General features: G+C 42.7%; 1 protein-coding gene across 3 annotated transcripts in view; it reads right to left on the bottom strand.

Annotated features, from left to right (window-relative positions):
• WASHC1 (WASH complex subunit 1) overlaps positions 1-14,523 on the bottom strand; it is a 451,748-nt gene that overhangs the window by 75,215 nt on the left and 362,010 nt on the right. For all 3 annotated transcript variants that reach the window (XM_069228148.1, XM_069228149.1, XM_069228151.1), the window contains 2 exons: positions 12,266-12,427; positions 10,929-11,087 (listed from right to left, as the gene is read on the bottom strand). In XM_069228148.1, the coding sequence (XP_069084249.1) occupies positions 10,929-11,087; positions 12,266-12,427 (321 nt within the window). The remainder of the gene's footprint in view (positions 1-10,928; positions 11,088-12,265; positions 12,428-14,523) is intronic.

Below are 14,523 nucleotides of genomic sequence, written 5' to 3'. Positions count from 1 at the left end.
ACATAACACAGTTACAGTGATGACCCCCTACACTCACAATCCCCTTAACCTAAAAACACATACATAACACAGTTACAGTGATGACCCCCTACACTCACAATCCACTTAACCTAAAAACACATACATAACCCAGTTACAGTGATGACCCCCTACACTCACAATCCCCATAACCTAAAAACACATACATAACCCAGTTACAGTGATGACCCCTGCACTCACAATCCCCATAACCAAAAAACACATACATAACCCAGTTACAGTGATGACCCCTTCACTCACAATCCCCATAACCTAAAAAACACATACATAACCCAGTTACAGTGATGACCCCTACACTCACAATCCCCATAACCTAAAAACACATACATAACCCAGTTACAGTGATGACCCCCTACACTCACAATCCCCATAACCTAAAAAACACATACATAACCCAGTTACAGTGATGACCCCTGCACTCACAATCCCCATAACCTAAAAAACACATACATAACCCACTTACAGTGATGACCCCCTACACTCACAATCCCCATAACCTAAAAACACATACATAACCCAGTTACAGTGATGACCCCCTACACTCACAATCCCCATAACCTAAAAAACACGTAAATAACCAAGTTACAATGATAACTCCTGCAGTCACAATCCCCATAACCTAGAAGAACACATTCATTCATTCCCCATAACCTAAAAAACACGTAAATAACCAAGTTACAATGATAACTCCTGCAGTCACAATCCCCATAACCTAGAAGAACACATTCATTCATTCCCCATAACCTAAAAACACGTAAATATCCAGTTACAAAACTGACTCCTGCCCTCTCATTCTCCATAATCTAAAAAAACACGTAAATAATCCAGTTACAATGATGCAACCTGCACTCCCATTCCCCATAACCTATAAAAACATAAACCACATAAATATCCCCATTACAACGATGGCTCCTGCCCTCTCATTCTCCATAACCTATAAAAACATGCAAATAATCCAGTTTCAAAGATGACTCCTGCCCTCTTATTCTCTCTGACCGATCGGTAGCTTTTGACGCATTTGGTCGGTAGCCTTTCCTAACAGCACTGGAAGGCGGTTGAAGGACACAATTCAAATAGCCCTGTACCTATTTAAAGAATAACTACCAACAACTTTAAAATGCTGGATGCTCCCCCCCCCCTCCCGCGGGTAGCTCCACACTCGTTATCCTGCACATTGAACTTGGGACATCCTTGAAACCCTCAAATATCTCTTATCTTCACGATGACCGCACCCTGCTGTAAATGGAATTTTTCATCACCTGGTGGTCTCGCCTGCATTTCACACACCTGGATGACTGCACAACATGGTAAGTGTCACCCTGCAAAACAAGACTTTCTCCTGATGTATCCATACAATGTACTATCCCCACCCAACCCTGGCTCGCCTCACTCGCCACGCTGGACCGCAAACTCTCCATTCAACTGTGCCAAGTCGCTGGGACTTAAGATTAAAAAAAACACAGAAACTTCATGCCTACATCAATTACCTAGACAAAGTGCTCCGTTCCTCGTCAGGGGAGTTAATATTTTGAACCCTGAGGAGCACTTTAAACCTCAAGGTCCTGAATCATGATCCCAACCCTGGCTAGTGATATCAGGAACCAGAAGACTCGGCCCGATCACACGGATTCGGATGTACCCTAACTGGCTTCGTAGTAAGCCACTAGTAAGCTAGAGCATAACATCTCACACTTTGCAGCACTTCAGTACCTGGCAGATAAACTAAACATATATATGGAGGAACCACTCCGTTCAACGTTCGTGACAACCTCCTCCGCGAAACCCCTATTTTCAAGAAAATAGGAATACTTAACCAACACTTAACCATGTATAAAATGGCACCTCTTACGGCACTTTGAAAAAGGTACACAATACATATTGTTGCAACGCCACAACTAAATGAGTGCACTACATGACTGGAGGTTCCAGTCTCTTCTTGACTCATCACCCCAGCAGCAGGTAACGTCTGCTGACCCTCATTTTCTCCACTTTCCACAGATAATGTACCTACGTATATTACCTCAGGATCTTAAAGTAACATAACAGTCTAATTTAGTTACTCATTGCTGCTATGCCGTGTATTCTTTGCTGCCCACTTTCTCAATCAACCATTTATGCATGATTGTACTACTAATACCAGAATACCGTCATTTAAGACTATCAAGGTCAAAATATCGAGGGACAAATTATTGAAAGGTAAGTGCATACAGGAAAGTGTAGATTTACTATTCCTACCTCCACATCTACATACCTTGAAGATATACGTACCGCGTGGGTATGTACATATGGAGTTAGGTATAGAAAATCCATATTTACCAGTCAATATTTTTTCATTATTTTATCTTTGATAGTCAGTCCCATTAATATTCAGAAGTCGATATTCAAGGTACACACCTTTATATATCTGTATAAAACACTCTGTGTCCCATTTCGCATCAAGGTTGTGCTAAATAAAACTTTAAAGCAATAAATAAGGCAACCCTTCACTCATGCAGCCCTCAGGTAAGGACATGTCTGCAGTCAAGTTTCTTCTGTATTCTCTAAATCAAGTAAAGGCAGCAGTGGTTTCCTTTTTTAAGATGTGTTTCCGTAAAGAAAGTTTGAATATCGTCACTGTGAGGACATGTGGAGAATTACATGGTGTGATTGTAAGACCTCACCGTTTAATACACTCACCTACCACTTAAGGATCAGTCATGTTGCATTTTTCAAACCTTTGCCCAACCTCGATTAGCTGAGGCTTCAAGCATTCAGGCTTCAACAAAGGAACAAGGTGTAAAGCATGTAAACCGCCCAAAAAGAATTGAAGAAAAAAGAAACATGACTCTTAGAAAACCCAATTTTTTTTTTAAAAATCAGTGTTATTTTTATGAATTTATAGACATCAAAGCGAAAAAGATCGACCAAAGGGTTCCTGAGATACAGATTTATTGACAAGAAACAATAAAGCAAGACTTTTCACTCAACCATGAACAAGCATTGGCAAAGTCAACTAATTTGACACTTCAAGGATGGATGTGATTACTTAGAAGTACTCTGGATGATCACCTACAGTGGGAAGCCAGTGAAGGGGACCAACAAGGCCAGAAGAAACAGCTACCTTCACAAGGAAAGCAGTTTCCAGTCCGTTCCATCATTAATGGCCACTTGCCATTGACTTCTATAGAGTGGCCCTGATGCAAGCTGTACAGGATGCTGAAAATGCTCAAGGATGCGTTTTTCTGGGGTTCAGCAAAAGTCCTGTAACAACTGGATTACTGGTTGATCGGCCCAATAAAGTCAGCAGTTTCCTTCGCTTGGTCATAATTCTCCCTCTGGCAGACCAATATACACTCCGACAACTCTCCTGGATCCAGCAGAATTGGGTGCAACTTCCGAGCATCAGGTATCAGTATTATAATCTTCACGGGGCGAGGAGTGACTATCCGGGTGATCGGAGCTACCATGGTCCTGTGCCGTGTCAACCAACTCCTGCAGTCTCTTCTTCTGTCTGGGGCTCGTTGATGCCTTTTCCTCGTGCAGGACACAGCAGACAGTCTTTTTTTTTGCTAGCAGAAGGAGCAGCATGTGCAGTCCAACTTCAGTGCAGCCTCTCTGCCAGGTCGAAGGTCAGCAGGGCAGCCCTTCTTCGGTCCTCTTCTCCAGTACATGCAGGAGCCACTTTTATTCCCAGAAAGTGCCCTTAGGTGAGTTTGCGGTCACTTGCCAGTGGGTTACCTGGTTCCCTCTCGCCTGATGACAACTTCCTGTGAAGTGTGGCATCTAGCTATCCCAGAGTGCTCTATTCCACCTACTATCAAGACGGTTGAACCCTTCACTTAAGGTCGGGCACTCAGTAGCTCACCCTAGAGGTTTGGCTACCTGGGGGCTACATGTCAATGGAAAAAACGGTTTGGCCAGTTTTCCCCCCTCTCTGTCCCTGAAGCTAACATGTCTATCCAGATGAAAAGAGCAGGCCCTCTCAAATGTGTTCACCATTTGCCCTTCAAAGGCAGCTTCCCCTCTGAAGCTCACCTTTTGGGTTAACACTCCATGTCGCTTCCTTCCATGAAGGGGTAACACCTTCTTCAGCTGCAGGCCTCTGTTTTCATTTGTCCTGGGAGCCATTTGCATGTATCCCCAGAAGGCTGATCGTGGCGGCATCTGCAAATAGCCACGGGAAACCTTGGGCAACACCCTGGCAACTTTCTAAAAGTAGCATGTAGCAACAAGTTACATTAATTTCGGCTCATCCATCAAGTCAGCCGTAATGTAATGAGTTGTATGATACCTCAAAATACCAACACAATAGTCCCATTCAGAAGTTAGTTTTATACCTAGAAGTAACAACTTCAGAAGTCCCATTCAGAAGCTAGCACAGCTGAATTGTCAGCGTGTAACCCTGTAGTTGCCAATGGGGCTACTAGCCTCTCTCGCAGTAAAAATGAGTGAGCTTTTACTGCTTGAACATGTAAAGCACATGTTCTGCTTTTCAATAAGCTGCACCCTATCGTATGACTCAATACGCCTGTTGTAGAGGTGACTGATGCACATTAAAAAGGGAGTTATGGGCTTTGCCATGGTTTTAAATGGCAATGATGAGTTAGCAGTTTTTAAACTGCTCTACCAGTCTGCAGTGGCAAGCTGGAAGGCGTTTTACCATGTCTTACTCAGGGTGGCAGACCAAGTACTGCAAGGCTTGAGGGGGTGGGAGGCACTTCAACTTACAGGCCCTGGGTACCCCTGGTACCATATACTAAGGACTCAACCGTAAGTTAAGTAAAGCCAAATAAGTATAGCCAATTCACCATTACAGTTTTGAGGACCAAAAGCACTGGCACCAAGTTATGGTTTGCAAGCCTCGGGGCACCATGAGTTGAAAAACCATCAGTTCAAAACGTGGAGGTGATCATGGCAAAAAGAGGCACACTCACCGAGGGAACTCAATCATTACCTTGTGAGAGCAAATGTACTAAAATAACTTGATAATCTTTATGGAGTGATAACATGCCAGACCTAACTTCAGTTGTTTTGCCAGGATAGAAACAAAAAACAAAAAACACTTTTGGGTATACTAACCTCCTGAATTTGGGCATTTACTTTAACTACTTTACCTACAAATGCTTCCGCAAATGATGGCAAACACTTTTTTTCTGTATATTTTTATTTGCAGTTGTTTTCCGGAATTTAAGACCAATCAATGAAGATTGAAAGCTCTTTTCCCCAACTATTGTTTTTTTTGGTATACATATCACATCCGCCTCTACCCCGGTCCCCATAAAGCCTTGTTTTAAACATTACACACCACAAAACAGTCCTCCTATGGGCTGCTTAGTCACCCTTTACTGCATATCCAAAAATGCAACTTCTTGCCATTATCAAAGCAATTATTCTGGGGATTGGATTAGCCTTAAGGTAGTCTTCCCCTACACTTTTTGCGTTCCTCCTCCATTTTGTGCTGATTTCGTTTTTGCTGGCCTCAGGATTCTGTGCACTTTACCACTGCTAAAACCATGATAACATTGGCTTCTCCCCAATTGGCCTACTCAATTTCCTTATATCTCCCGAGTAAACTGGTACTAAGGTACCTAGGGCCTCTAAATTAAATGCAACTTGTGGGCCTGCAACACTGATTGTGCCACCCACTTAAGCAGTCCCTTTAAACATGTCTCAGGGGTGCCATTGCAGCCTGTGTGCGCAGTTTTTAAACAGCCTTTGCGTCTTGGCAAAATAAACCTTTTGCCAGGCCCACACCTTCCTTTTTAATGCAAGTCACCACCCCTAGGGTTGGCCCTATAGAGATCAGAGGGCAGGGTGCAGTTTATTTAAAAAGTTGGACATGTACTTTTCACCTTTACAGGTTATGGTAGCAAAAAACTGTGAAATTAGTTTTTCACTACTGCAAGGCCTACCTCTCCAATATGGTAACATTGGAGTTACATTATTACATTTAATAGGCTGTAGTTCCCAAATTGGAACAGGTAACCAGTTCATATTTGGTGTCTTTGGAATTGTAATGAGAAATCCTAACTTATGTTGAAGTCAGACTTTAAATTACAATTTTGAAAGTTGGCATTTTTCTGCCTTGGCCATTTGGTGCCTGTACCTGTCTCTGGATCACAGGACTGGGTACAGCTGACAGTTCTGCTTTGTGTATTTCTCCTAGTCAGCCGCACACAATAGAGAGCTTGGGAGTGCCCGGACGGGCCATCACTGGCAGGATGGGAAGGCGGCACTGGGCCCAGCCCTCCTTACACTTGAATAGATTGTGTCCTGGACCCACACAAAAGGCAAAATACCTGGGGACTTCAAATGGAATTTCTAGAAGCTTCTCCCACCTTCCAGAGGAAGGGCACCAGGTATAAATACTATACCTCAGACACCAACTCCTAAGTACACTTCTGGACATGTGGATACTCTGCCAGGAAAAAGGACTGCTGTGCTGCTGAAAGGGTTGTCACTCTGCTGGACTGTTGCTCTGAAGGACAGCTGTCCTGCTGTGCTGACTAGCTGTCTGCTGCCCTTGACTGGGTGAGAAGGACTGGGACTGCAAAAGTGGAACTCAGGACCCCAAAGTGACTCCAAGGGCTAGTTGGCTGGCCTCATGAATTGAGCTACAGGGACAGAAGTCTCAAAACAATTTGCACCAAGCACCTAAACTCTGCCCTCTGTGAGTCTACGCTGCCAAGTGGTTCCACCCAGGCCCTGGACCCTTGTAAGTGGGCCTAAGGCGCTCTGTCAGCCTCTGTAGATTGAGCAGAACTGATGTATCTCCTCTGTTGCACAATGCGACCCCAAGCAGAACCAATGCATCACCATTGCTGCGTGGATCATTACTGTTGCAAAGAGCTGCATCACATCGCAGCCCGTCACCCCATCAGAACCACCGCTGTGCACTGCATCCTCAACGCAGGCCCTCGCATCCCTCATCGATGGCAGCTTCGACGACAATACCAGACTCCGCATCAAAGCCTCATAGCTCCTCGGAACCGACCCACTATGAAACGCATCTTCAACACCAGGCTTTAACATTGCAGCCCCCCGCAGACAGGATCCTTGGCGACAATGCCTGATCTCACACCAAAGCCTCGCCTCATCTTGGAACCAACAGCACTCCAGCTGCGCAACACATCTTTAATGTGGATTCTTGCAATGCTCGACAAACCAGGATTTAAGTTACTCTCTTCAGTGGGATTAACTGAGTCCCTGTAGCCAGCCTGCGCTCCATCACAGTCACCCTGTACTGGGAGGGAGCAAACAGCTATCTGCAGTTAGTGCTTTGTGCTTTTTGGCGCTATTTTTAATAAATCTTTAAAACTGAATCTCTCTTATTCTACTGACTGGATTGTTGACATTTTTGTCTTGTTTTATTTATCAAAAATGGCTTTTTCTAAACTGTTGTGGGAATCTTCTGTAGTGTGCTTTCACTGTGGTACTGTTTGAAGTGTTGCACAAATACCTACTTTACACATTGCCTCTGAGTTAAGCCTGACTGCTCTGTGCCAAGCTACACAAGGGTTGAACACAGTTTAATTTAGGGTTGCTTCATCCCAAGAAGAATTGTGGTTGCTGCTTGAGAAGAGTTTCTCCCTCCACCCCTCAACCAGCAACCATATTTCGTACACTGGAAAATGACATTAGTGCTGTCAGTGTTGACCAGGCTTCTTCAATGAGTAGTTTGTGAGCTACTGGTGGCTCTCCAGTTACCTATACGTAGCTCTTTTCTGTGCAGCCCATCCTACTAAATTAAGGAGCTGTTTCTTGGTCTAAGTTTATGTATACCAAAACTGAAAGAAGTGCATTTAAGATGAAAACATGTTTTCCAAACTGGGTCAATTTGAATGGTTGAATTTCCAAAGTATATTTAAAGCTTATTTTGAGTGATAAATCATGCAACATTGAGAAGAAATTTCACTCCTATTATTACCTTGATGCCAGCGGCATTGTCCCTAGGGTTATGTGTTACCACTGTAGAAATACACTAAAGTGGCAAAGTCATTTTTATAATACTGGTAATCTTGCAAAGGGTGGTCACTAATATAATCGTGCCTGATGTGGTCACTATTACAATCGCTTATGCGCATAAGTGCCTAAATAGGATTTGGAGATATATATATATATATATATTCCCCTTATAAAAACAAAGGTTATAGAGACGGTTTAGTTAGGTTAACATTTTACCCACACAAAACCATAAAAATTTAACAGTTACAGCTATACTTATAGTTAAGAAAATATAATTCTTGGCCTAAAGTTACTTAACGGCATGAGTTATAGTTTCTTCAGATAAGTAAAACTATAACGGCTGAACTTCTATGGTTTTGTGTGGATTAAATGTCAACCTAACTATAACGTCCATGTAACCTTTGTTTTTCATACGCTTATGCCAAATTACCACACAACAAGTTAACGTACCCACAAGCATCAACCTACCCAGCTGGAGCAAAATAAGAGGCAGACTGGCTCAACGCCCTCATAAAAAGACCAACCCAACACCACAAACAACCTCAACAGGAACATAACCAACTTCAAAGAATGGATCAAGAACTGTGCAGACTCTCATGCATCCATCAAAGGCAACAAACAAAGAAGAACCAACAAACAAATCAGCTGGTATACAGGTGACCTCCAGGAATCTAAATACTTCTGCAAACAGCAAGAAAAATAAAATGGAGAACCAGACATGATGCAGACACTGGAACCACCTACAAGGCTGCACTCAGTGGCTACAACCAACATCTGAGAGACTCCAAAAAAGGGCACTAACCCAAAGCATAGAGGAAAGCTCCAACAGCTGCAAGGAAAACTTCTCAACCGTCAAAGAATTCACCACCCCTGAGGCTGCAGCCAACACCTTCACCCCATCACAGGAACCCTGCGACAATTTATCATACTTCTCCCACAGAAAAATAGAAGCGATCTACAGCATCTTCAAACAACAATCTGACCTCAAAGATCTCAGCACCAACCTGACAGACACCAACCGAGACCCGTGCCCCCACCACATCTACAACATGGGAGTATCACCAATCAGAAACACCTACACCCACATCATCAACAATTCCACTAAATCCCCCAACTTCCCAGAAGACTGGAAACATGCAGCAGTCAACGTCCTCCTCGAAAAACCAAGCAAACTGAGAAAATTCCATCCCATCTCTCTGCTCCTCTACCCTGACAAAGTGATGGAGAAAAATATCAACAGACAACTCATCAGCCACCTCAACCACCACACCCTACTGGACCACACCCAATCAGGATTCAGGAGCAAACAAAGCATAGAAACAGCACTCATCATGGTCACAGATAATATCCACACTACACTGTTCTGTGGAGAAAGCGCAGCCCTCATCCTATTCGACAGCTCCGCAGCCTTCCACAGAGTCTCCCAAGATACCCTTTCCAGAAGACTGCATGATATAAGCATTCAAGGACTGCCCCTCAAATGGATAGGCTCCTTCCACACAAGAAGAACACAGCAAGTCTGGCTACCATCCTACATATCAGAATCCAAGAATCTGATCTGCTGAGTCCCTCAGGGTTCATTGCGCAGCTCAACCCTGTTCAACATCTACATGACTCCGTTCGCCAATATCATCAGATCCAAAGGCATCACCATTATATCCTATGCTGATGACACCCATCTCATCCTTTCTCTGACCAAGAAGGCCACCAGAACCAATTTCATCAACTGCATGATTAACACAGCAGACTGAATGAGATCTAAACTGTCAAACTCAACTTTGACAAGATGGAAGTGCTGAACTTTGGGAACAAGAACTCTCCATGGGATGCCACCTAGTAGCCATCAGAGTTTGGACTCACACCGACCAATGGCACCAGAAACTTGGGATTCATCCTGGATGACAAGCTCAACATGGCAGCACAGGTCAACACGGTCAGTTTCTCCTGGTTCCACATTCTTCACATAATGTGCAAGATATTTAAATGGTTACTTCTGAACACCAAGCACGCTGTCATACAAGCCCTCTTCACAAGCAGATTAGACTAGGACAACACCCTCTAAGCTGGGATCTACAATCACCTCCTAAACAATCTTCATACCATCCAGAACCCTACAGCGAGACTCATCCTTGACCTCCGACGGCGCACCCACATCTCACTAAACCTCAGAAACCTCCACTGACTCCCCATCCACAAATGCAGTCAAGTCAAACTCCTTGTGCACGCATTAAAAGCATTGCACAACATTGAATCAGTATACCTGTACAACTGCTTGCACTTTCACCGACCGATTAGACACCTACGTCCAACCACTTTCTCACTTGCTCACATCCACAAAAGCAGAACCGGAGGTTGAGCATTCTCCTTCATCGCACCCCAGACTGGAATGAACTCCCCCAACACATCAGGGCCTCATCCTCACTTCTAGAACTCCGCAAGAATCTGAAGATCTGGGGCTTCGACTAACTCTGCAGAGTCCAACACACCCAATCCAAAACCTACACACCTGCCACAGTGCCTGGATACCCTCACAGATATGCCATACAAATCCACTTAACATGTCGCAGGCATTTCCTTCACTGAAGAGGTAGATGGTAAAATCATATTTAGATATGATGGTGTACTTAATTCCCAACCAAGTCACTATAAAAGGCACTTGCTCAAACCCTGTTAATATCCTGCAGTATTCACAGTGAAGGATTCACAAATCAATACATTGGTATTGATATTTTTTGCAATAAACACTGTCAAAGTTCTGAAAGTAATAGGAATCTAATAAAGAAACTAATAGTTAACAGAAAACCTAAGTTACTTGAGTGGAAACATTTAAAACACTTAACTGGTTCGGTTATCTACTCTTTATAACTCTAGGGCAGAATAGCAGCAAGCACAATCTACTCAGCTTTTCCTGTAAAGAAATGTGCAAGGACAGACACCAGACCTACCTTGTTCTTGCTCTTTCAGCTTCTTCTTTTCTAGCTTTTTCTCCTTCACGCTTCGTAGATTGGCCTTCCCGATACCGCCAGCCTTGCGGATAGACTCGAGGAGAGAAGCTCGGTCATTGGAAGGTTTTACAACTTCTTGGGGGGCCCCCTGGACTGGACCTAAAAGGCAAACAGAACAACATTAAGCATATGTGTATGACATCTCATCACATTAGGTAAATGTCTATGGAAGATCCTTTGCATGGGAGGTGGCTTTCAAGGTGGTAAGGTAAGTACTGTTTTCTAGACTCTCTGGTGGCAATAATACCCTCACCTGTCTTCCGTTACTCCATGCCATCGATAACAGCTTCCACAATGGGGAAAAGAATAAGGAAGAGACACTTCAATGTCTCTGTCACAGTGCAATACTTTCTGATCACAATGCATCTCTCCACCATAGTTTCTGTCTCATTTCTACTTACATTTTCAATCAGCGCCCCTGCCTTACACGCTTCCCAAAAATAAATGTGCCCATTTTCCAAACAACCCTGTTCATTGCTCATCCTCAATGTGGCAAAATAATTAACTGCAACCCTATGCAACTCTCTGCTTTCTAGATAATAATAGTTTTTTTCTGCTTGTTGGTTTATAGTGACAGGTTGCCCCATCTTATCCGGCTGCTCTAATGGGCCTCCCCTTCAGAGTTCATAAATGACTTTCTGTTGCAATTGTTCTGACTGAAACTGATCAAGGCTTACTTGGACGTCGAACCCTTCAGACTTAAATGATGAGGCAGTATTACATTAATGAACAATATACCTAGGACCCTGTTGTAGACTGTAGCAAATGCTGAACACTGCAACTTATTTTAAAGATTTGGGGTTTACTGGGGAGTTGGCTTCGAAAACAATTTGTTGACAACTGATTTGTCCAATTAATGCATTTCCAACGCTCTCAGCTATCACAGTTAATACATAGCATGAAACCTTGAGTGTGCTGAAACTGCTCAAACCACATGTTTGCTAGAAACAGTTGCACTAACTGTATACATGTTTAATTGAGGGCGATGTTCTGATGTAAAAGGTGACAAAAAGCATAAGACTTTCTGATTCTATTTCTTATCTCCCCTAAATGTAAGAATGACTAAAACAGTGGGGTTATGGTGCTTGAATGTATTTTTAGAGCGGAATGCTGTTACAGTGTGCCTACTACTAGCACAGAGACACAAAAAGAGTTTTAGTGGAAAAACAAGGGGACAGCATCTTACCGCAACAATTAGAGTAAAACAGATAGATCATCACTGTGTAGAGACAGGACAAGAAAGGATCAAGCTAGTTTTCTTGCAATGGATTTCCTACCTGTAGCCGAATCACCAGCACCATTTTGAGCATTCCCGAGATGAAATTGTGGAGGCTGCGGGGGAGGAGGTGGTGGAGGAGCATATGGCGCAACAGATGCAGGAGGAGGAGGAGGTGGCGGTGGAGGAGGCGGTGGTGGTGAAGTCACTCTATCCTGAGCATCTAAAAATAAAAATACATGCACAACAAATCAGAAGGTATACATTTTTGAAAAAACATTGACATCAAATTAAACTTTTCAGGCTCCCATATCCAATGACAAAAGATTTTGGATAAATGTTTCTCCTATGGACTTCTTCTTACTTTGCATCCATATCCAGAATCTATCTCATGAAAATTCCAAAGCAAAGAAATAGAATTCTTTAGTGTTTGCTATTTGAGCTCAATACATGAGCTCTACAAAGTCTGCAGTGGTTCCGGATGACGACTCAATTCACATTAAAGATGGCTTTTTAAGCAGGACTGACAACTGCATAAAGAGCCCCTGCAGACCATGGAAAGTTCAAGCCGTGGACGCAAAGAAAGTCAATGCTGTAACACGCAATAGCAGACGAACTTCTCCAGTGTTGACTGCTTTGATCATACTTGAAGCTTATAAATCTGCCTTATTGTTTTCTAAAAGTGGGAATTTGCAGAGGAAAATAACAGAAGCAGAACCAGTTGTTTAATATATATATATTTTTTAACATCAGGGGCTGATGCAACACAACTCACTCCGTTGCCAATTAGTTATTCACCCTCAGCAAAAACACTTCCTTTAGGTCGTCATAAAGGTTCTGCTATGCAACATTTAGAACAGTAGAAGTGGAGGTATTGGCGCCCAGGGAAACCGGTTTGGTACAAGGTGTTAGTTGTACCTTAGCACAGATATTTTTTGTTGGAAGATTTAAAGTGGTGGTCTGATCAGATTTTTCTTAGCAAAATAACCTTTCTAGTATATAGAACACAAATAGCAAATAAAAATACGGTATTTTAAAGGACACAAATCAATGAATGCAAGGTGGAAGACAACAAAAGCACCCAGGTTAAAAAAAAAAGACTATAATTCTTTTAACATAATTTGTTTTCCTCAGTTTTTGATCTCTCGTCTTTAAATTTGGTTGTGACTACCTGGACCCACAAGCAGGACAGGAAAAAGTGTACTCAAAGTAAACATACATTTCAAAATGTACACTGTCGTACAGAACCTGGTTACCCAAATAGGACTACAGTGGAAACATTCCTCTGCATTCCCAGGCTCAGTCCTCTAACAGTAGAACAAACACAGGGGTTAAACCCATAGGTAAAATTTGTCAAAAGATCTACTACTCCACCAACACTTGATCTCCTCTGGGTGTAGTAATGTATTATTGATTGATTCACAGGGCCCAAAATACTATGCCAACATTATGTATTATTTCACCACTGCCAAATCAGCATAAGTCGCAGAAAGAGCTTAGTGCATTTAACATAGTTACAAACATACATCAGAGGAAGATGGTAAATAAAGTGACTTAAAAAAAGTAAGAAGGGTGTCTATGCCATGAAGTGTCCGTGGGGAACATTGTACATTGGTTAGACAATACAAATAATTAAACATCGTATCGGTCAACATCAGAATGGAATCCGTTGTAAAATATAAAAGGGAACCTTTGTAAAAAAAAACTACTTGGTAGTGGGCATGATGAAAATCAGCTGGATTGGCAGGTGTCAGATGCAGCCAAGCTGGACTCTGGTGGAGGTAACATTACCGCTCTGTTGGCAATGACGGAGTGCCACTGAACAGATTAATTAAATACAATGGAACTGGTACTCAATCATGAGGATAAACTGCGGCCGCCTTTGCCTCCTAAGTTTACATTTAACATATTGATGAACTTTGCTCTGGACCATTTGTGACTATCAACGTGCATATGATTCACTATGGATTGTGACATAGGATACATTCCATGTGATGTACACTGTATATACGGATGTTGTGTGCTTATTCTGTTTCTATGTTTTAACTGCATGATGTGAAAGTATGTTCCTACCTCTGGGCCTTTGAGAGCACTTATTCCAAGTTTTGGAGCCGATTTGTTCAGCCTTGGGGACGGGTCTTCAAGTAATGTTACTTATGCATTGTATGGTATGTTATGACAAATCTAGCTGTAGTGTCATTGATTGTGCATGCTGATCTTATACGGTTTAGCGCATTCATTCCGCATATGTTTATAAGCACGTGAGCACTCCTACAATGGCATTGGCAGCATCAGTCTAGTTCTTTAACTTTGCCTTTT

Source organism: Pleurodeles waltl, chromosome 4_1 (assembly GCF_031143425.1).
Source record: "Pleurodeles waltl isolate 20211129_DDA chromosome 4_1, aPleWal1.hap1.20221129, whole genome shotgun sequence".
Lineage (NCBI taxonomy): Eukaryota > Metazoa > Chordata > Amphibia > Caudata > Salamandridae > Pleurodeles > Pleurodeles waltl.
Note: the sequence above shows the minus strand (reverse complement) of the source record. Positions and strands in the feature narration are given on the sequence as shown.